Consider the following 24933-nt stretch of genomic DNA (forward strand, 5'->3'; position numbering starts at 1 on the left):
TTTATGCAACTTTATGAACTCCTAGGATTAAAAAATTATATATTTTACTGTAAAGCCTGACAATCTAATATATCATGTGTTTGGCTCTAAATTTATACCACATTTTCCCACTGCTTTTCATACATAAAGTCATTTGATTTATTAATTTTATGAATCAAATGATGAGTCCGTAATACTAATCATTAACTCATTTTGTTTCTCGAGCTTTGGTTCATTTTACCACAGGTGCTCTCCAGATATTCTACAGGATACTAGAGGTCTTAGGTGACAAAATGGAGGGCTGGGAGTGGGGAATATATTTGTATTCACCACACTATATTAAGGGACATTGCAGTTTTATTTGCTGAATCAATGAATCATTTCAGAAGAAAATGCCAAACTAAAAAAGTCTATGAACTTGTGTTCTATATAATATTAGATTTTTATGGTTATTTGATTTATCTTATAATGATAAAATGGGGGGTTTATTATGATTCGTGATGGGAAATGTTATATTTTTAAGATTTTCTTTATAATGTTTAATTTTTTATATATAATATAAAAAATATTGTATATTTATGTATTAATTTTAAATCAAACACAGATTTTTTGAGTCTACTAAGTCTTTGAGTCTACTAACTTAGTAGACTCAAAAAATCTGTGTTTGATTTAAAATTAATACATAAATTAAAATGGAGTTCTACAAATTAAATGCCAAGTCAATAAATAAATATTGTATACATGATGGTTGGAAATTGCCATATTTAAACATTTGTTATTAAGTCTAATGACATTCTTTTATTCCCAGATGCGCTGTTTCTTTCATGATTCCGAGTTTGTAGAAGTTCTCTTCTGTGAATAAGTCCCGAGGCGGCTGCGTCATACCTGGCTCTGTATTTATCGGGAGCGGTAGTGGGCAGGTATGGGAATTCACTGTGATACGTTTGGGCATTGACAATACCGTTTTTCTTGGCAAAATCCTCCATTTGAGACACCGTGTACTCGTACGACGATCGCTGACTTAGGTTTTCCATGGACTGGAATGTGGCGAGAACCGCATTCTTGTGAGGGATACCCCTGAAGCAACCGACTGTCGTTTGATTAGATTTTCCGGCCACGTCTTCGAATAAGCCGTCGACTTGGAACTTCTCTGATATTTTGATCAGTCGTCCAGTACTTGCCCTGGCCCAAGCGTTTCTACGTAATTCACACTCCGTATCTGACGTAGGTGCTGAAAATGCCTTCTTTGTTATTTTTTTGCGTTCCTTTATTGCTGGCTGCCTTACATTATTTTCCAAGCAGCTCGGAACATCTTCTTGTTTACTTTCTGCAGTTCTAGATAATTCTCTTAAAAGTTTTTCGCATTCATTGAGCTTTTTCTCTTTCTTGTTTGCAGTTTCCTTATGCCGTTCATCCAGATTCTGGAAGAAGTTCTTTGCTTTTTGGAAACGCTGTTTGTATTTATGTGTCTCAATGTGCTTTACATTTATGTCTGTTCCTATAACCTCGAGAGTTTCATCGGATGGGATGTTTGCTGGAATGTGTAGTTTTTTAGTTGAAACTTGATTATCATGTTTCTGTTGTAATTCTGCCGTGTCACACTTAGTACTTTGAACATCGTTCGAGATTGCCGGTAGAGAAGCTTCTAGATTATTTATTTTGGTACCTGAAATGAAAGAAAAAATGTATATTATAACTCTTTATTGTATTACTTTAGCTAGTTTTTATTATTTCTTTCAGACCTTAAAATAAGTGTCACCTGGAAGTAGCGAGTGGAAGTTACAATGTGAAAATCAATGTACAAGTAATACTGAAACAGCATTACAAATTATTTATGTTCAAAGATTCATACAAACCTAAAAATAAAAAAAATGGAGTTTAATCTAACTTAGCTACGCAAACACTTTTACATGTACCTAGAAATCTAGAAATCCCTATTGTCAAATAATCATATAAAACCGGCCCTTCATTTACCATTTTGACCATCTCCTTATTCTCGGATAAATTTGTACTAATTAAAATATAATTCATTTAACTATGTAAGGTTGGATAATTTTACAGTGCAAGAATTTTTTCATTTTCTAACTAATGTGCAGTGGTTAAATTTCTACCATGTATCAAATTTCACCAACCTTCTCTGTTTTTGGCATCAGATTTGGAAGTCTTGGCACACTCTTCAGCATATACAATGGATTTGTAACTATCCCTGTAGAGATTTGGCTTGGTGTTATTTTTTTTGGTTCCATTTTTCGATAACTTATTTTCAAAAACCGCAACAATATCTCCCACCGGTTTAAATATTTTAATATCCTCGGAATTTTTTTCACTCGCAGTTATCTCGTTTGCTTTTATTTCCTTTATTCTTTTTTCATTTGTCGGAGACTTTGTGTTGTTTTCTTGATTGTCTTGTTTAATTTTAGGCTTGGCAGGAGGATTTAACAGATGTTGCAGTCTTTGAAGATGTTTTTCTATTCTTTCTCTCCTTTCTGAAATTGTCGGTATGGAGTCAGTCGAAGCTGTCAATACGTTTGTATCCATCGTAACATTCTCAGTGCTATTTTTATTGAAATCGTAGTTTTCAAAATACGAATCTTTTATCTTTTTCTTTTCATCGTTTGCTTTTGTCTCTGTCTTATCCATTTCGTCTAATGAAAAATATTTCTTTAGTTTTCTTACATTATCACTGTTCGGTAAGTCCAAAGTTTTGGATCTATTTTTCATAAACTTTTTTTTTGCGTCATTAGCGAATCTTTCGCTCAAATGTTCAATTTTTTGTTTTAATTCCGCTACGGTTTTGTAAAGATTTGTATCTTTGCTTTCGTTTGTCTTTTCTTCCTTGAGAGTTTCGGTTGATATGTCTTCTGGGAAGATTATTTTAGAATTCCTCTCATTTTTAGTCATCTGATTATTTTCCGTAAATGGTAATTCGGGGGATGGGGTTGGAGCTATTTCGTTTAGAGTGATTAGTTTTCTGTCATTTGTTTCGATATTACATGTGATAGTTAGAGGACCTTCATCCTTCTTGATTTTTGGAATATCGTTAGTATAATTTTTTTCAGTTTCATTATTGTTATTATCAAAACTGTTTATTCGTTTTGCTACAATTCCGAAACATGGTAATTCCGGGGTGGAAAATCTCGATTCATCCCCTTCAATTATTGGTGACGGGCTGGAAATATTATCCAAAAATGAATCTATTCTCTGTGTTAGCTTAGTGAGATTGATCGGTGTCGGTTCATACTTATTGCAAATCGTTTTGGTTTTTTCTGTATCGGGAGGTTTGTCTAAAGAGGTTAAAACAGGAGAGGTGTCGTTTTCTGCCACGGTTAGTCCTAAAAAATGACCGGATTCTGTTCCGAGACTGTCAACATTTTCCTGGCTTTTCGCTTTATGGAAATATCCTTTCTTAGTTTTAAAATATTCGCCATTGTTGTCAGTGCAGTCTGGGGATTCGTTTCTAAGCTTTTGGGAAATATTGTGACTATTTTCTGGGCTTTTAGTTTTTTCAACTTTTTCATTCCAATATTCTTTCCAGCGCGCCACAAGGCTATTATGACCCGAATTGTTTGTCATTTGACTCATTCGATGTTCATTTTCATCGGTCATTTTGGCCTGAGAATCAAAAGTGTTCTTCCATTTTTCAGAAACGCTAGGTAATTTTGCTAATGCCTGTCGACCTCTTTTTTTGCTTAATGAATCGTTACGTTTTATTAGAGGGGATGTTTTTCTGGATAAAGACCTAGTTCTTTTCTCCTCGTTGCTTTGACATGTCTTGATTTTATCATCCCAATAGTCCTTCTTTTCTGTTATTACTCTTGACAAAACCAATTTATTACCATTTGTTATTTTGACTTCATCTCGGTGCTTTAGTTGGCTTTTTGAATTATGATTATTTGCTTTACATTCTTGATCTTTTACAATCATACAATAGTCGCTTTGTTCTTCGTCCGTATGTATTTTCTGATTTACGACACTCGACTCAGTTTTTGAAAACTGAATGGAAGAAATCAGTTTATTGTTTGCACATTCACGTTTTTCTAATGTTTTGAATGTTTCAGCTTCGGTAGACAGTTTCACATCTGCTTTAATATCAGATGCCGAATCGTCATGCGCTGATAGTGTATCACCGGATATACCACGAGAGATTTCTGTATTTTTGTAAAAGGATTGACTTCTTATAACATAATTGTTATTATATAATTTTTCTGGTATCGTTTCAATCGACGTTTTTCTAAAAGTTTGTTCCCGATCTTTATTTCTATCGGTTGATGTTTTCATAAAATCTTTAGCATTATTTGATATATTAATTGCACATAGTGAAGAATTATCTATGGGTTCTTTTTCTGGCTTTGTTATAATTTTAGTATATGCATTGTTTGATGAAATTTTGAAATCAACATCAGTTTTCTGTTGGCTGGTAAATTGATTATTATAGTTGTCTTTTTTAATGTTGCGTATATTTTCCTTTTGGTTTTCATGGTTAGTGCAAGATTTCCATATTTCGTACTCCGCAGGGCCCATGTGGTTTATTAATGTTGAATTTTTTGTTAGATTATCATTAATAAGTATAGCTTGTCCTTGTTCTGGTTCATTTTCTTCGATGCAAACTAATTTGATTTTCGAAGAATTATCATTTCTCGAACTATTGGATTCGGGAGAACTGTTAACTTCGTCGATGCTTATATAGGCCGAATCCCAAATTTCCAGGCTGTTATATGGACTTTGAATTGGATTACGATTTTCATGATCATCGTCAACGCTTTCTTGCGCTTCAACCGATATATTTGCCTCAATTAAACGCCGCATACTAACGCCCCCCTTTTCTACATTAAATTCGTGAATACTGTTTTCTTCTAAATTATTAGAGAAATTATTTATTTTGTTTTTCGATTCCGATTGGTCACTCTCGCGAAAATCCGACTGTACCGGTTGCTCATACATGGTTAGAATTTCGCTATCGGTCATCTGTTCAAATGGTGTCTGGCGCAGCGGTGTTCCAAACATCGACGAACCACTATCGTCAGAATTATATTGTTCAAATTCTCTTGTATTTTGAACCTTCTTATCATATTTGACAAGAGCTTCTTCAAGATTAGGAGCTAATATTATTGAATCCATGTCTGGTTCTAGCGATATCGGAGAAAACACCCTAGTCGGTGTCACCGGTTCGCCAATATGGAAATCGATCGATGGAGATACTCTCCCATCAATAAACGGTTCATCGATAGTTATACGATTTGAATTCAATGCGGTATCAGTTTCGGGGCAGTAGCTGTCTATGGAACTATCGAAAGAATTAAAAATCTGGCCATCCAGTTTATAGAGTTCGAATTCGTTAAATGTTTTTGGATCGATGTCGTCGTCTGCGTTTGTGAGTATTTTAAACACGGGAGTTTTCGGTCTTTCCGGTAATTCTTCCAATATTGGTAAAATATCCACGGGAGGCAAACTCGGAACGAAGAGATCGTCATCATCATCGAAAGAGGAAACAACTATTTCTATCGAAGTCCCCGCTTCAAAAAGCTTACGTGCGGCACTTTCAGTAACATTGCATTCTTCTTTGTCATTTATGTTAGGGACAAAATCATTTTTATTTAAATCCTCAGCATTTTCGGCTGTCGCATTGAAGCTGGGTAATTTGCTTTTGAATTTATGTCTGAGATCTTTGGCTGACTCCCGAATCTCTTGCCTGTCTTCGCTCGGAACATATTCCATCAAAGAATTGTTGGCGAAACCTTCATTGAAAGTGGAGTTAATAATATCTGGGGCTTGTGTATTTTTTTTCTGGCCAACGTTACTTGTCTTTTTCAACCAAATTCTGTATTGGAATTCCTTGCAAACTCGTAGAATCGTAATGACTCGCTTAGCAATCATTGTAAAATCTTTGTTATCGGAAGTAACAGTAACTGTAACGCCATTATCTTGTGTGCCATTTTGGTATTCTTCTATCAAATCAGGTCCACGTTGTGTCGACAACCCGCTACTCAATAGTCTATACTTATTTGTTAATTCTTCCACAGAACCTTTGCTTTTAACTAGAGCCTCAGCATCTTCGTCTGATATTTTTTCCAACCTCCCATCTTCTGTCAAAATCATTTTTTCCGTTACGAAATCGACGATTCTAAATACTACTTTTTTCTCCGGCTTAGGAATATCTTCGATTGACTCTACATGATCGTCCGAGTAATCTGCGCTGTCTAGTTTGTCGATGGATCCGCTTTCGACGTTGACAGTGAAAGGAGAGCCGATTAGATGACATCCCTTACTGATGAGTGACAGTTCGTGAGACCCGTCCTCGATAGGAACGAAGCACACCCTCACCCTATCGTGTTTGATTACGATGCTGACGTCTATGTCGTTTTTAATTTTTGGGATGAAGTAGCTTTTTTGGACGTTGAGTTTGTCGTAAGTTCGCATGTACGAAGGGCCTTGGGCGATGGGCAAAGGCACCGGTATAAAGTTTTGACGGTTTCCCAAGTTTAAGAAGACGTTTCTTATGATGTGAGCTTTTCCGTGGATGACCGGGACGACTATGGACCCGTAGCAGTTTCCCGGGCCTTTGATTTGTACGGAGATGTCTCCCGGCTCGAGCCCTTGCTGTGCAGTCGGGTAGATGTAGAAGGTGGATTTCTTGTTCTTGGAAGCTGTGACGAGGCCCATACCTCTTGCCACGTAGTCGAGCGTGTAGGCCTGGCTGTTGAGGAGGGGAGAGCCCGCCCTGGACACGGGAGGACTCATGCGGCCGATGGCGTCCCTGACGCAGCAGAGGTAGTGCGTCAGTCGGCATTCTTGGTATGTGCTCAGGGACTTATGAGATAACTCCACCTTGGAAAATATCTGCAAATAATAACGGATATTATGTGAGAACTCGTTTTAACAATATCGCATGACTTTTAAGTATTAAAGTTAATAAACGCCATTGTAATACATTAAGTAAATCTTAAGCAAGCGAACAAGGCGGGTGCCGTGGCGTAGTTAAGTAGCTACTCAACTGCAAAACTGATGTTGCTGGTTCGATTCCCGTCAGTTGCAAAATATATTCAAGAATGATTATTTTCAAGTGATCTGGGTGTTTGTGATGTATTTTTTTTACTTTTTCCCTATCCTTACTATCCTACCTGCAGACAGTTTTCAGGTCTCTACTGTAGAGACTGAAAGTAAAGGCTTTGCGGGTTATACATAAAATTAAAATAAAACATGTATTAAATGGCCTCAAAGAACAAATTCTTCAAAAAATATTGAAAAAAATCGTATTTTTACTGAAATGGACTATATTGAAAATAAATTACTTGCATTAATTATTATTCTTCTAACCCTAACTCATACCCAATGACACATAGGGCATTGTACCGCATCAACACAGTATTGACTTGATTATTAATTACGTGAAGGCAAGGTGCGCAGTGCTGCGCTTCAGGTACTAGTTCAGGGTGACATTAAATAAGTGTTGTAGTGAAAAATACCTTAATTTATTTTGATGCTCAGATGACTACTACAGGTGGACACATTAGCAGTGTATAAGATAAACAAGGCAGTACTGGTACGGGTATGCAACCCCGAGTGCCCTAGTCAAAGCTGCTACTTTTTCTTTCTACTAATCCTCCTTCATTTGTTTTTTCATACCGGAGTAATGCTCCTTCACTCACGTCATCCGCATAACATATATATATATATATATATATATATATATATATATATATATATATATATATATATATATATATATATATATATATATATATATATATATATATATATATATATATATATATATATATATATATATATATATATATATATATATATATATTCTACTCCTATATCTAAAAATCTGATGGGCCGAACTGCTCATATTATCATAGGGCACTGCGTCTATCTCACGCAGTGCCCTAAGCATAATCAGATAGGGGTAAAAAAAAAATTAAGAAAGGTGTATTGCGATGGTTTGGGTATGAGTGAGTAAAGAACGGTTAAAAAATATATAAGGCAAATGTAGTTGGAAAAAGAAGCAGAGAAAGACTGAGTAAAACTTGGCAAAATCAATTATGTCAAATACTTGAAAGCGGCCGGGTCAGGAGTCGAAATAATCGGCGGGTATGTATGAGGAGATGCATGAATGTGGAAGAGGCGAAGAATGATTGCAAAGACAGGATGGTATGGCGTTCTTTTCTCTCTGCCTACCCCTGCGGGGAAGCAGTGTGATGGTAAGTTAGTTAGTTAGTTAAATTGAAATGTCAGATGGGAAGACACAGAGTAATGGTAAGATAGAAGATATTGATTCATTAGTTGGTGATGACCTTACGCCTCTACACTGTTAATCTTTTACGTAATGTGATTTATAGGCACGATGAAGAGTGTGACAATGCAAAGAAGGAAAACGGAAAAATATTTGATCTAAGTATTGTACTAAAATTTCTTGGTGGAACTGCATTTTTTATAATAAAACAACTATATATGTATGTATATATTCACATCATTTTGAGTGTGTCCATTTTGAGTTTGTCCGCCTCCGTAGCGTAATGGTCAGCACGCTCGGCTACCGTACTGGAGGTCCCGGGTTCGATTCCCAGGGGGGGTCAAATAAATATAAGTGATTTTTTCACTCTTATATTTATTCAATATTACCTTGGATTGGTACCGGAAGCGGAGGGCTGATCACCTTTCCTTCAAGTGTTAACGATCGAGATAACACTGCGTTTATATGATGCAGTGCCCTATGCACCATTGGGGTGCGGATAAGGGTTTGAATGAATGAATGAAATACTACATTTTTAGTGTGTCCAAATACTTGTTCCCAAATCTGGATTATCTCCAATTACAGGAGTTATTTTTCATATTATTTTTGACATCTAATCAAAATTGAAATGTCAAAAAATAATGTGAAAAATAACTCCTGTAATTGGAGATAATCCAGATTTGATGAACAAGTATTTGGACACACTCAAAATGTTGTAAATAAATTAACTGGTCAAATTATAAGCTAAATAATAAAAAATTAAAATGATATTTTCTGGCGTTTTTACATGGTGTGAATATAATCCAGGATTCGGACCTCACATACCTACTAATATAAGAGTTTCTGCTTAATAAAAAGCTTTTTCGGCTTTCTTGTTCTTTTCTCCCGCTCATATTCACCATATATACTTTATTAGTTATCCATTTGCTCCACATGTCCATCCACCTTAAAGAACTCTTCTTAATATTTTCAATCTCATCAAAATTGAGATGTCAAAAAATAATGTGAAAAATAACTCCTGTAATTGGAGATAATCCAGATTTGATGAACAAGTATTTGGACACACTCAAAATGTTGTAAATAAATTAGCTGGTCAAATTATAAGCTAAATAATAAAAAATTAAAATGATATTTTCTGGCGTTTCTCATGTGTGTGAATATAATCCAGGATTCGGACCTCACATACTAATATAAGAGTTTCTGCTTAATAAAAAGCTTTTTCGGCTTTCTTGTTCTGTTCTCCCGCTCATATTCACCATATATACTTTATTAGTCATTCTCTCGTTATCCATTCGCTCCACATGTCCATACCACCTTAAAGAACTCTTCTTAATATTTTCAACTATCCCTAGTTCAGCGTTACATTCCTTTCTAATATCTGTCCTGTAAATACCCTGACATCCATATTTTTCTTCATCTATGTTGAGATGTCAAAATAAAACAAAAATTAGGATACAGCTCGGCTGTCCAAATTTAAAACACAGTAAGGGACATTTTTTTGTAGTAAGTTTTTTATGCATTTTTGGACTAAGTAGACTCTACTTAGTCCAAAAATGCAAAAAAAACCTACTACAAAAAAAATGTCCCTTACTGTGTTTTAAATTTGGACAGCCGAGCTATATATATGATCATAAAAGATTATCACTTTAAAAGTGTTCACGCAAATGAGCAAATTACCATAATACTATTGACTGACTTGTTTCGTCACGCGATCTAGTGTCCATATTTCACGAATCATTCTTTTGACTTGCGATTATAATGACTAACGAAAATGTTTACATGGACGTCTCTAAACGAAAGTTATGTAGGTAAGTCTGTCGTACAAAACTGACTAAGGATTCATATTGAATAACGTTTAACCCTTTGTCTACCAAAATCTGATATATCTGCTTTCGGTACTCTAGCAAGAAATCATGATTTATAAAAATATCAGATACATTTTGGACAAAGGGTTCCTTCAGAGTTGGGCAAAAAATTCGATTCCTATTAAAAAAAATATATTAAATGAGTTATATGTTGATATTTAGAATTGAAATTTGTCCGTAGTGTTATGGTCAGATCGCTCTGCTACCGTATTGGAGGTCATGGGTTCGATTCCCAGGGGGGGGTTCAAAAAAATATAAGTGATTTTTTCACTCTAATTTTATTCAATATTACCCTGGACTGGTACCTGAAGCGGAGAGCTTATCACATTTCCTTTGTGTGTTAACGATCAAGATAACACTGCGTTTAAATAATGCAGTGCCCTATGCACCATTTGGGTACGGATAAGGGTTTGATATGATATGATTTAGAATTGAATGATCATTTATATCTCACAATTACATAGTTGTAATATTACAAAAATTGACGTTCCAAAAATAATTGAAGAGAAACAAGATAAACGAAGTACATTTAACGAATTTCGTTTTCGCGGAGTCAGTTGTGTAAAGCTGTGATATTCTTCAAATAGATGCATTTCTACGTGTCAGGGTTAATCAACAATATACAGTAACACGACGCCATGTGAGTTATATTTAACCCACGCTGTTTGGTCAAGAGGTTGCATGAGTTAAATATAGCTCCAATCATGTATTGTATTTTACGTTATGTGAATTGGATACTCTTCACGTTTGCCATGTGATGTAAATATATGCATTTCCTGTGTGGCCCCCTGGACAAATTACCGAAGTTGGCCCAGATTTTTCTCTGAAAACTAATACTTGGCAGTGCATTGATATGACGACTGTATGCGCTCTTTTTACAGTTGTGGTCCCAAGGATCATTTTTTTCTTCTAATTTGGTAGTCAATTTGATAAATTGATACAAATAAATAAATTGATATAGTACAAATATTAGATGGTTAAAAAATATATTCGTTAATGACTCACACCCCTTCACTACTGTATCTTTTCAATACCGGATGTCGGCAAATATGTCGGCAAGTCGTTTGATCTTCAGTGTTATGCGTATGGTTTAAAAAGGAAGTGGACTTTTAGCGAACAGCATTAATTTGTTGGTCGATTTTTTATAACGTTGCATACATTTAGTTACCGAAAGATATTTTTGTTAAACTGAAGATCAAATTTAAAACATAATTTTTTAACAATGGCACAGATATAAATCGTCGAATATACTTTTGAATTATTTATGTTTAAATCGCGGTATTTCTAGCACTTATTACTTATAACCCTTATCCACACCCAATGGTGCATAGGGCACTGCATAGAATTGACGCAGTGTTATCTTGATCATTACTTACATGAAGGCAAGGTGATCACTCTTGCGCACCGGGAACCAGTCCAGGGTAAACTTAAATAAATATTACAGTGTAAAATCACTAATATTTATTTTCACCCCCCCTGGGAATCGAACTCGGGACCTCCAGCACGGTAGCTAAACACGCTGACCATTACACCACGGAGGCGGACAGATTTCTAGCACAGTAACCCCAAAAGTCCTGGTAACCAAGAGGTTAAGTCGTATCCTGTTTGACACGAGACTTCGATCTATCATTAACCTGTCAATTTTCGCAATTTTTACCACACGTTAATTTTCCAGAATGGACCTAGAGTGAATATACCCGTATAGTATTGTAGTTTCCATAATGCAGTGCAAATATTATGTGATGTACATACGTTATAACCTTGGTTTAGAAGCACAATTTTCTGCGAAAACACGTTAGCAAACAAAGCACTGGTATATCAAAGCAAGTTTCCCATGACGAATAATGGAAACTTAGATGATTTTTTGACGGTCTCAAAACATCATTCTAGTATTTTTTCTTCATATTTTACTTAGCCTTTTTATTTACTATATGGATACATCACTGAGCACAGCCCGTATCGATTCATTTTTATACATTATTTGAATGATTTATTATTATTTAAATCATTTATACTATTGAAAATAATTTATATGGTCAGCTGGAGTGTCCCTTAGAGACGAAATAAAGAGTTCACGTATTCGTGGAAGCCTGGATACACCCAGTCATCAATACATGTTACATATGTTACAACAGGCATCAATAGTAAGATAGAGGAAACGCAATTGAAATGGTATGGGCATATAGGATGCAGAGAATCTGATCATATTATGAACCAGGCAATTGTCATGGATCTTCGGTGTGATAAATTTGTTGATATTGGTATGCAACATTGAGTGTCCTAGCCATTTCTGCGTTATTCCGTTTTCAATAATGTAATTTCATCAATTGTCCCATAAAGCTGTAATGCCCTTGATTTATGGACGTGAAGGAAGCTAGGAGTGTATGTCAAGACAGAGGAGTGTGGCGTTCCATTCTCTCTGTCCACCCCTGCAGAAAACAGCGTGATGGTAGTAGGAGTAGTAGTACGGCTGTTCAAACTTAAAACACAGTAAGGTACTTTTTTGTAGTACGTTTTTTTGCATTAAGTAGAATCTACTTAGTCCAAAAATGCTAAAAAAAATGTACTACAAAAAAAATGTCCCTTACTGTGTTTTGGGTTTGGACAGCCGAGTAGTAGTTGAATGTTAATGCGTTGGTATTATTTTATGGCTTGTGGAATATTTGCCATTTGATCAAAATAAAACAAAACTTAAACCTCTATGAACCGACTAGAAATGTGGATACATCGTAGAATGCTATGCATTCCATGGACCGATATGGTCAGCAACGCAAATGTGATCCAAAGAGCAAGAACAGGGAGAGAGTTGCTGACTTATATCAAGGTCTGGAAGGTGTCCTATGTGGGGCATGTGCTGAGAGGAGACAAGTACGAACTATTGCAGCTAATCATAAAAAGGCAAAATAGAGGGTCGACGAGGTGTGGGCAGAAGACAGATCTCCTGGCTCCGGAATATACGAGATTGGACAGGGATCAGGACCATCGAGATGCTGTTAAAAGCTGCCCAAGACAAGAATAATTACTCTTAAGTGATAGTAGACTTCAGGGTGACCTGACACTACACGAACAGAAGAAGAGAAAAACGTAATTACCGGAGTGACTCCCAGATACTGCTCGGCCAATCTTTGCGCGTGTCCCAAGTCCATGCTGCCCTCGTGTCCCTCGCACGATCCCGGCATGACGGACTCGATGACGTCACACAGGACGGAGCCGTCCTCCCACACGGAGTCCAGGGAGCTCGTCCTGGAGTCGCCGGGAAGCGACTCTTGGAGCCATTTCAGGATGCCTTCCGTCTGATTCGGTGACGGAAATAGAACTGCAACGAGGAAACATTGTTTATTTATTTATTTTATCATTTAAATACAATGAAAAAAAGTAAGAGCATACGATAGAAAAATATTAAAATAAATAATGTTGCACTAAAAAAAGAGTTTAATTAAAGATTCATACAAATACATAGATTCATAAACATGCTAATGTTCATGTGTTCATACAAACAAGCACACACACACACACACACACACACACACACACACATTACATCATTATCGATAATTATATCTTAATTTAATTAAAAAAAAACACGTTTAAAGAATAACGTATACAATATGTATATGAATGTATGGACGAGAAGAAAGCTAGGAGCTTATGTCAGGATAGAAAAATCTTCGCTTTCTATCCATTCGCATCCCCTGCAGGGAAACGATGTGATGGTAGTAGTAGTAGTAGAAGAAGTAACAGGAATACCGTACTGGAGGTCCCGAGTTCGATTCCCAGGGGGTCAAATTAAATATATAAGATTTTTCACTCTTATATTTATTCTGTACTAGCCTGGGCTGGTACCTGAAGCGGAGGGCTAATCACGTTTCCTTCATGCGTAAACAATCAGGATAACACTGCGTATAAATGATGCAGTGCCCTGTGCGCCATCGGGTGCAGATGAGGGTTTAAAGAAGAATATCTATATATATATATATATGTATATATATATATATATATATATATATATATATATATATATATATATATATATATATATGTATATATATATATATATATATATATATATATATATATATATATATATATATATATATATATATATATATATATATATATATATATATATATATATATATATATATATATATATATATATATATATATATATATATATATATATATATATATATATATATAGATATATATGTAAACATAAATAAATTGAAAACCATGTTTTCAAACGTTTCTGAAGGACATACATATGTGAATATAATCCAGGATTCGGACCTCACATACATATGGGAAGAGTCTCTGCTAAATAAAAGCTTTTCTCATAAAGTGTGCAAGCCTGTGAAGCTCATAATATGAGCTCATAATATAACCATATTATGGGATAAACATTTTATAATCCTGCTTGTCCTTCCTGCAAAATCAATTTTTATACCATACCCTTACCCTTATACTCCCTTCCTCACACACACACACACTCCCACTTCCACTCTTTTTTATTTTATTTTTTATCTCTTGTTGTTTTAATCGTTATTATAACATAAATGTGGAATTGTGTAATTGGCTTTATTGTTATTAATGTAACAATTTTTTTAATATATACTTTTACTAAATGTAAAGCTGTACAATTCCCGAATAAATAATATATTTTTTTTTAATTTAAGGATTAATAATAAATATTAAAAAAAGAAGGCAACAATTGGGTATTAATAATGTCGTGAAGGACATCACAAAAGAAGCGTTCCAGGACTATTTCCAAAAGTGGAAACACCGTTGGGATAAGTGTGTGCGTCTGGGAGGTGAATATTTAAAAGGGAACCCAGACATGTAAAATCTAAATAAAGTATATTTTGTTTTATGACGTCAGTCTACGTATCAATTGAACAGCCCACATATTATTTATCACCGAATATTTTCGGTCCGTGCGGGTAATCAAAAATTCCATTACTGGCCAAAGCAGAAACATTGTTCGTGCGGTATGATGATATTGTACTTAACGTAAATAGAGGGGGAGGTACATACTTAGGTACGTACTAGATGTGGTGCATATTGTGGCAAGGCAGGTTCCCCGCCCCGATAGTCTTGTGGCCATTCTCATCCCCGGAGGCTGTACATTGAACAAGATGAAGTGAAGCGAGATCTAACGGAGGATGGTAGCAGAAGGGGTGTTCTTTACGCTGAATTTGGTACCCCTTTGAGATTTCTCTAGCGAAAAATTGCACTTTTATACAATTTTACCTTTTTTTTAAAAATACAGTCGAACTCGGTTATTACGAGCACGGATATAGCGAGATCTCGGATATAACGAGGGAACATTCGTTGACAAAACACGTAAAAAATGGAGGTATTATCAATTATCAAAGTGGAAAAATCCAAAGAATTTTGTATTCAAACAGAGTCAAATCCATTCCAAAAATTTCCTGCATTATAGCTTATTATATCTTAATTTTATTTAATTAGTATACATTACTTATATATATATATATATATATATATATATATATATATATATATATATATATATATATATATATATATATATATATATATATATATGTGTGTGAAAAAATCACTTATATTTATTGGACCCCCCTGGGAATCAAACCCGGCACCTTCATAACGGTAGCCGAGCGTGCTGACCATTACACTACGGAGGCGGACTAAATAACAAACAAAAAATATGATTAATCTTATGACACTGTACATATGAGTACATACATAGAAGTATAATATTTGGACATATTCAAAATGTTGTGAAAAAAACAAATGATCAAATTATAAGCTACATAAAAAAATTAATCATATATCAAGCGTTTCCCAGCAAGTAAAAATTATCCAGGGTTTTGATCATGCATTCAAATAAAGGGGTCTATGGAGCTTTCACTGTATTTTTTTATTATCTGTAATTATATATACGATAAAATAAATCCATAAATGCTTTTTATCTACAGAATGAATATTTTTTTGTATTATGCCACGCATTTTGGTTTAAAAGTAAGCGTCGTCGAATAACACTGTTATTCCTGGGTAATTGACTAAGTATTGTCGAGTTAATACCACTGTCGTCACAATATAATCCTTAACCTTTTAGCCATGCATGACATTCCTAAGGTTTCTTTCAAATATATGTACAATACATGTAGGTATTCAGATTTATTACATCACTGCAATATAAATTATTCGTAAGAAACCATATGCAATATAATTTAATTACAAATGTAGAAAAAAATAATTAAATATAATCGAATAGCAAAAGTTGAACGGAGGAAATAAATACCATATTAATTGATAGTAATAAATTTGGATACAACGTTTTAAGTGTGTCCAAATACTTGTTCACAAATCTGGATTAACTTTAATTATAGGAGTTATTTTTTAATATATTGTAGATGTTTTATGTTGAGATGTCAAAAAGATAATATAAAAAATTACAAAAAAATGTCCTTTTCTCTCTTTCAAAATTTTATTTTTATACAAATGTCAAATCGTATTTATTGACCTGATGATGGAATGATTTTCCGAAACCGGTAGTCACGAATAAGTGTTTATATAAATGGTATTACACAAAGTAAACAATGGATAAGGAGAGTGTTTTATTACCATACTACAAAGTAATCAATGCTTTTGATCTACAAACTAGAAATACTTTTATGTAATTAATCGTTTAAATCATAATATAATTTATTGAATATTCCATTCAAATACAATTATTTATATTACAAAAAACCACAGGTTAAGTATGTATATTAATTCACCAGATGCTTACTATTACTACTACTGCTACTACCATCACGCCGTTTCCCCGCAGGGGTAGGCAGAGAGGATGGAACGCCACACTCTTCTGTCCTGACATACACTCCTCGCCTCCTTCACATCCATACATCTAGTCATACATGCCCTCCGATTACGCAGACTTTTGACACCGCCAGATTTTAGGTTCTGATTGATCTGATCGTGCCAAGTCTTTTTCGGTCATCTCGTTCTGTTTTCCCTCTCACATTCGCCACATATATTTTCTTAGTCATTCTCTCGTTATCCATTCGCTCCACATACTTACATTGTTTACTTATCTATTGTATGCTTACTTGTATGTTTACATTGTATGCTTACTAAATCATGAGACACAGATTCTATTAAACATAAGTTTTTTAAAAAATCCGGGCGGCTTTTTAAATACAAATATATCTTACTACTTCTGACAGCCCTGTCGCAGTGCTGCAGCAGGCGCATGATGGGGGAGTCCCTACCGCAGAGCAGGGCTAGCAGCGCGGCGGGCGCCAGAAGCCGCAAAGTGGCGCCCAGCGTTTGTATAATGGACCACATCCTCTTGCTGCCCGCAGAGGGCCCAACTAATGACAGCTCTGAAAAATTAAAAAAAAATCGAAATTTAATTATTTAATTGATTCGGCAGATATCTATCCATTTTTAATTAAGTTTTGCTTGGTAAATCCCAATACTTCTTAAAATCGATTGTGACACGTATTTCGATGCATTCTGCATCATTTTCAAACACCTTATGATGCGGAATGCACCGAAACATAATGGATTTTAAGAAATCTTAGTATTTACCAAGTAAATTTTAAATTACAAATGAAATAATTATTATAATAAATAATGGAATTGTTTTCTTTTCACCCTCATCTGCATCCAATGGTGCAAAGGGCACTGTAACATTTTGATGCAACGTTGAGTGGATCGTTTATTATATGAATATAAGGTGGTTATTCTTACGCTTCAGGTGCCAGTCCAGGGTAATATTAAATGAAAAGAGTGCAAAATACACTTTAAATTTATTTTGACCTCCTGGGAATAGAACATGGGATCTCCAGCATGGTAGCCAAACGCTACCAAACCACTACACTATGGAGGCGGATAACATGAAAATGTTATGTTTGACAGAGGTAAAATACACACATTGCTTGCGTGTGTAGTGGTTAGCGCGTTTGGTTACTTTATTAGAGGCCCGGGGTTTGATTTCCAGAATGGTTAAAAATAACAATTAATTATATTTATATTATGTTTGCACCAGTCGAGATTCGAACCTGTGACTTTATATATTCCAGCACAACGTACCCATAACTGTGAGAAGAAATTGCCATAAGCGTAAAACAACAGCTCATGTGTTTTTTATCATCGCAGAAGACCGATTAACAGTTTTTTTTCATCCTAGTACAATATAAAAATGTGGATAATTTATAAAGCGCATTTTTCGTAAAATACTTACTCAAAGGCGCTAGACTGTGATTGAATTGGGTAAAAGGACATGATCAATGATTAGTACGTCCGTGTTTTCAAAACAGATAAAAATGTTTTTCTTTAAGTAAATTTCCAACTTTTTGCATACCCTTGATTGTTCTACGACGAAGACGAAGGATTATGTTATCGACTATTCTAATTTTAAGTTGTTTTAATGATAACTGACATACTTATTAATCTGATCGATAAACGTGTCAAATGTATCGATTTCAATATCGCTCGTGTATCCATTATATGATAAACAGTATCAACTAAGTATCACAACATCTATTATTATTAGAACATAAAATATTGTTTATTTTTTTAAAGATATGTACATTTATTAGTGTAGTGGTTATTTCCGTATCCATAGTATAGTGGAAAACTGTTATGCTACGTGCTGGAGGTCCTGAGTAGGTAAACCAGCTAATGACGGGTCGTAAGCTCTGTAAATAATCAGACTTTTTTTTTCATATTTGTTTAGGTGCCAAAATGAAAAAAATAACTGCTATGTGGAGAGATCAAGATTTGTGGACAAGGATTTGGAAACATCCAATTTTTTTTTAAATTAAATCATATTCTTTCATTATTTGATTCAGCAGTCACTTTGTGATAATATCTCTCCATTTAAATTTAAGTTTTACTTGGTAAAAACCACTATTTCTAAAAATCTATTGTGATACGTGTTACGATGTATTCCGTATCGTTTTAAAACATCGTATGTTTGAAAATGATGAGGAATGCATGGAAACACATGTCACAATAGGTTTTTAGAAATAGTGGTTTTCGCCAAGTAAAACTTAACTTTAAAATACACAAATTTTATCGGTTTACTCAATGAAAATGTCAAATGCAGGCGATGCTTATGATAAAAATTTAGCAAATTTAGAGTACGATGATAAAATTAAATAAATTAACGAACATACACAAACTATATAATAAACATACACAATAAATATACACATACCATATACAATAAACAAACACCGACTGTACAATAAAATAAAATAAAAAACAAACAAAAAAACCAAACAAGATAACTCCCTCTCCAAGCACAAGAACTTGTCTCTTTTGTGGGAAGGTACTGCGTAAAATATATTGCACCCTAGTAATATTGTTAAGATATTTAACAAAACTTGTAAAAAAATATACTTTACCACTAAAAAAAATGTAGATCGAAGACGAGTGACGTTATAATTTTGACTTTTTATGTAAATTGCCACTATTCTAACAATAATCGTCTTCAACATATATATAGAATAGATCTTTTCTAATACCACTATTCATTATATATTAAGAAAGCCCCACAAATAGCAAAATTCTGAATTCCCGTCTCAATTACTCCTTAATCGATATAGAAATACCAGTATATCAATCATACTTTATACAAATACCTTGCCCTGTAGCGTAAAGCAGCCTATATTTCAGGACATCGTTAAGTGGATTGTAATCTTCGTTAGCCTCGTCCTCATCGTCAGAAGTTTCCAATTCGATTTCTTCAACTGGTTCGAGTTCACTTTCTTCGCAATATTCTAATTCGTTCTCGATCAAATCTTCCATTTTTAAGGCTCAAAAACACTGGCACTTTGATTTTTAATTTGATGTACAATATTACGATGATTTTTGTAGTTTTGACGTAATATTTTGGTGTCGATAAATTTTTTATTTTGCTAATAAATAAATATTTTTATTATGCTTATCAATATTTTTCCAGTCAACCACAAATTAAGTCATTAGTTCATTCGGCAGTCACTTCGTGGTAAAATTTATCCATTTTTAATTCAAGTTTTAATTAGTAAATACCATTTACTTAGTAAAACTAGGGTATTTACACTTATTAAGGAAGGTATTTACTAAGTAAAACTTACAACATTTTGAGTGTGTCCAAATACTTGTTCACAAAATCTGGATTATCTCCAATTACAGGAGTTATTTTCATATTATTTTTGACATCTCATCAAAGATGAAGAAGAATATGGAAGTCTGGGCATTTACGGGGCTGACTACCGTCATAGGCTGGTTTAAGTGATCACTTTACACACGTATAACATTCACCAATTCTACCCATTATTGACAACCACACTACTCAAATTCTTGGAAGTTCTGTATATGAAAAAATTTAGAAACCTTGTTCTTGAATCACTAGAACTTCACTAGAGACATCTATTGGTGAGATGTAAAGAAGCTTTTTATTAAGCAGAAACTCTTATATTAGTATGTGAAATGCCCAGACTTTCATATTCTTCTTCATCTTTGATGAGATGTCAAAAATAATAAGTAAAACTTAAATTAAAAACTTATAAATTCATTGATTAGTGTGTCATAGAAGATAATTGATTATATTAGGGTTGTTTTAAGGCAAGTGTAAAATGGGAGAGTCTTTTTGTATGCCAAAAATGTTTTCACCTGTGAAGTCTCGAAGTACGTGTAATGGTGCAATTTTGGGTTTGTAATATGGAATTTGTTGTTCGTTAAGTATTATATTTTTCACTTGCATATCACATTGTTAGTCTATCCGAAATGTGCAAGTAAAATGCATTTTATGTAGTTGTTAGTATGTGCCTTGTACAGAGATTGTCCTGACAAAGAGACTAGCACGTCTCTGAAATCTCGGTGAATGGTTATATGCCAAAATAACTTAATTTTATGATATTTTTGTGGTTTTTAGAGTATTTACTTTGTGGATTAACATGACGCTTTAATTTGTGAAAAAAATCCTTGCAAAAGACTACAGTTTATAAATGTAAAAACGAGAAGTTTTAAAAACAGTTTGTATTGTAACCAGTTGATAAGAACATTTATAGTCTCGAAACTAGTGGTGTTTACATTCATAAACTCAAGAAGTAGTTGTATAAAAGTGTTCTATTTTTTACATTTTGTCTAAAAAATTACTTACAGAAACATATTAATCACAACTGATAATAATGATAAAAGACATCAATATTTTATTTATAATTATCGAAGATTAGACAAATTAGACGAAATTTACAATTTCTCGTAAAATAATGATTAGATTCTAAGTATTGTATGTAACATTAATTTTCGGCAGTGATAAATAAATTGATTGAATTCAATTGAAAATTGTTTGAAATATGTATTTTGTAAATACAGGTAATGGACAGATATACTTTTAAATAGAAATAAACACCCGATTTAAGTTTCCATTGAATTACAAAGCCAGCTCGCTAATCCGAACGTACTTCTTGCAGAGGGTTGTTCGGATTAGGGAATCGTTCGGATCACTGAGTGTTTTGAGAAATATAAGAAAAAATCCCAAATGAACCACACTACTATTTTTTTTGGAATTACCTAACGTCCAAGTGACTCTGAAATCTAGCTACGGCTTATGCAACACCGCTTATATCATGACCCTACTCTGGCTTCAACTTTTTTTTTTACAGCAAGTTTTATAGCCAATGCCTTCTCGTGAGTGAATTTACTCTTTATGTCATCATGTAATTCATGAGTAAAAATTCTAGGCAAAAACACTCGCGCCACACTATTCAAATTATGTCATATTTATACGATCCATCTCATGACGTTCCGTGATTGAGATCACAACAGCTATCTATGATTTGATTTAGAAACCTTTTATTTAGCAGTAACCCTTTTTCATAAACAAGATGTCAAAAATGTCAAATTTCTAAAGTGGAAAAAACCTGGATTTGTGAACAATTATTTTTAAAAAAACATTCAAAATGTTTTGAAGAAAATGGCAGACTCAAGACAAGTGTCTCATTCTACTGTTTTTCATGTTTCAAAAATCGTTACCACTATTCTTGAAAAGACCCAATAATATTTTTAAAGTTTGGTAATAACACGAAGATAAATTCATAAAATGATTAAAACTCGGTTTATTTTGGTTTTAAAGCACCCCATAATTCACTTTAAAACTCATTAGTTCCTTAACTTGTGTGCTTGGTGACATGTTAATGATTTATCGCAATTTCGCGCTAGTATCGGACGACTTTTACTTTAACTTAATTATTTAATGTTCTAGGGCTAGGGGTAGGGGGGTGAAATTAAAAAAGTTTATATCTCGCACAAAGTTAAGAATGAATTATACCGAGAAGCAGTTAGTGTTGAGAAGATTCTACGCAGTATTTTTATTCCTTTTTCTTTAACCAGGATAAGAAAATTTTATTTAAAAAAATTAATTTAAGATTTAATTGGTAATTACCACTATTTATTAAAATCTATTGTGACACGTGATTCGATGCATACCATATCATTTTCAAACACTGTAAAATGATGCGAAATGCATCGAAACATGTGTTACAATAGATTTTAAGAAAAAGTTGTATTTACAAAGTAAAACTTAAATAAGAAATGAAATAGATATTATGATTACCCTCATCAGCATACAATGGTGCAAAGGGCACTGCAAAATTTTGATGCAATGTTGTGTGTATCGTTAATTATATGAATGCAAGGTAGTTAGTCCTACGCTTCAGGTAAACATATATTTATTACCACAAAGTGACTGCCGAATCAATTAATTAATTTTTTAAAAAGTAGATACATGATGTAAGGAGTTCTATTTAAAAAAAAACATGTCTATTCGTGAACCGCATTTTATTTTATGAACTATTTTTAAGTCTTATTATTTTAACTTATAAGATAATGTAATTTCAAATAATTATTTTTATTTTTGTAGTATACAATGAAACTCCTATTTTACGTATTTAAGGGACTGAAAAAACCTAAATAGCAGGAAAATGCAAATGAAAAGTTCTGAGAAAAACGACATTTTAAATTTTACCATAAAAATCACGACTAGTTATCATGTTTTTTTAAAAATTTTATAGTACTTTTAAACACGAGGAAACTGGGCATTATCAAATAATTTTTATATTGATAGCCATAGACTGGTTAAAGTGATAACATTGTAAACGTGTTACACAGATAAAAATAAAATATGTTTTTAAGTTAGAAGAATCAAAAATCCATGTAATGGTCTTTAAACCTTGTACATAATAAGCTAGGTAAATGATAAATGCAACTCCCATCTATGTTAAATTCATCGTTTTCTACCTATGATTGACAACCACACTGCTCAAATTTCGGAAGTTGTATATATCTTGTAATTGACACCTTTCATATGCGAATTCCCGGTACCATCTTTGGTTAAAAAGGGTAAGTCTTCATATTAATTTTTGAGATCTCATCAAAGATGAGGAAGAATATGGAAGTCTGGGCATTTACGGGGCTGACGACCGTCATGGGCTGGTTAAAGTGATCACTTTACACAGGTGTAACATTCACCAATTCTACCCATTATTGACAACCACATTCAAAATTGGTTCATATATATAGAACTTCCAAGAATTTGACAAATGTGGTTGTCAATAATGGATAGAATTGGTGAATGTTACACGTGTGTAAAGTAATCACTTTAACCAGCCTATGACGGTCGTCAGCCCCGTAAATGCCCAGACTTCCATATTCTTCTTCATCTTTGATGAGATAATATGAAAATAACTCCTGTAATTGGAGATATTCCAGATTTTGTGAACTAGTATTTTGACACACTCAAAATGTTGTAAAGGGTAAGTCTTTTTTAAACTTTAAATGCGAAAAAATTAACAAGTCAGGTGTCGGAATAATCGATTGTTTGTATGAGGTGATGCGCGAATGTGGAGGAGGCGATTAATGTTTTTAATGACAGAGTGGTGTGGCATTTTATTATCACTGCCTACCGCCACGCTAAGTGACGTGATGGTCAATTAGATAAATGTTTTGTAGGTAATTATGGTCACTTTTGCCACAAAAACTTGATTTTTTTTTTAAAAACTGTTTTGTTTACTCAATCACAAAAACCACAATACAGGTATTTTTTGTCACAATTCTTATTGGCGACTCGGCCGAGACTAATATAGAAATTAGATATTATTGTTTTACTGATAATGATTAGATGATAAAAAAATGGATACGCAAATGTATGTATTCCAATGTCAGAGCTGGATTAAGAAAAAAAACAGGTGAATAGTGGAGAGATATATAATATAAGTATATTTAATAAAGAATTAATATATTAAACTCTTCTTATCATTCACGGTTAAATTAGAGTAATACCTTTACAACACTTTGAGTGTGTCCAAATACTTGTTCACAGATCTGGATTATCTCCAATCATAGGAGTTATTTTTCATATTTTTGACATCTCATCTTTGATGAAATTAGTATTTGGACACACTCAAAATGTTGTAAATAAATTAACTGGTCAAATTATAAGCTAAAACAATAATAAAAAAAATGAAAAGGATATTTTCTAGCATTCCTCACATATCGCTCACTCCTTTCAAGAACGTCATAAATCAAAAATCGTAAATTTTCAGTTGTGCATGTTTTCAGAATGCCCTGAAAATGCACTATATCCCAGCAGAAGAGGCATATTTTTAACTTAATATTTACCAGCTACATGACAGAAAGTGTTGTTTTTGCATTTTGAAGAAAAGATATTTTTTAATTATTTTTTTAAATATACTAAATATTTTTTAAATGGAGAAAAAACCTTCAGGTTTTTCCTTAAAAGATCTGTTGCACAGTAAAAAGTTTAATAAGTGCCTTAATATTTATTTTTAATACATTGTATTATATTCTTAA

General features: G+C 33.6%; 1 protein-coding gene across 2 annotated transcripts in view; it reads right to left on the reverse strand.

The window, feature by feature from the left end:
- The window catches only part of LOC148311013 (uncharacterized), a 34187-nt gene that overhangs the window by 955 nt on the left and 8299 nt on the right, over positions 1-24933 (reverse strand). The window contains exons 2-5 of one of the 2 annotated variants that reach the window (XM_088257538.1): positions 17283-17453; positions 13173-13396; positions 6642-6816; positions 1-1645 (exon numbers count right to left, since the gene is read on the reverse strand). The exon at positions 1-1645 is cut by the window's left edge and continues 955 nt beyond it. In XM_088257538.1, coding sequence (XP_088113664.1) covers positions 744-1645; positions 6642-6816; positions 13173-13396; positions 17283-17453 — 1472 coding nt within the window. In that variant the 3' untranslated portion in view covers positions 1-743. Of the gene's footprint in view, positions 1646-2111; positions 6817-13172; positions 13397-17282; positions 17454-24933 lie in introns of both variants that reach the window. The other variant, XM_088257537.1, reaches the window with a different exon arrangement.

This window comes from Brachycentrus maculatus, unplaced genomic scaffold (genome assembly GCF_059751285.1).
Source record: "Brachycentrus maculatus isolate JH-2025_06_01 unplaced genomic scaffold, ASM5975128v1 h1tg000081l, whole genome shotgun sequence".
NCBI lineage: Eukaryota > Metazoa > Arthropoda > Insecta > Trichoptera > Brachycentridae > Brachycentrus > Brachycentrus maculatus.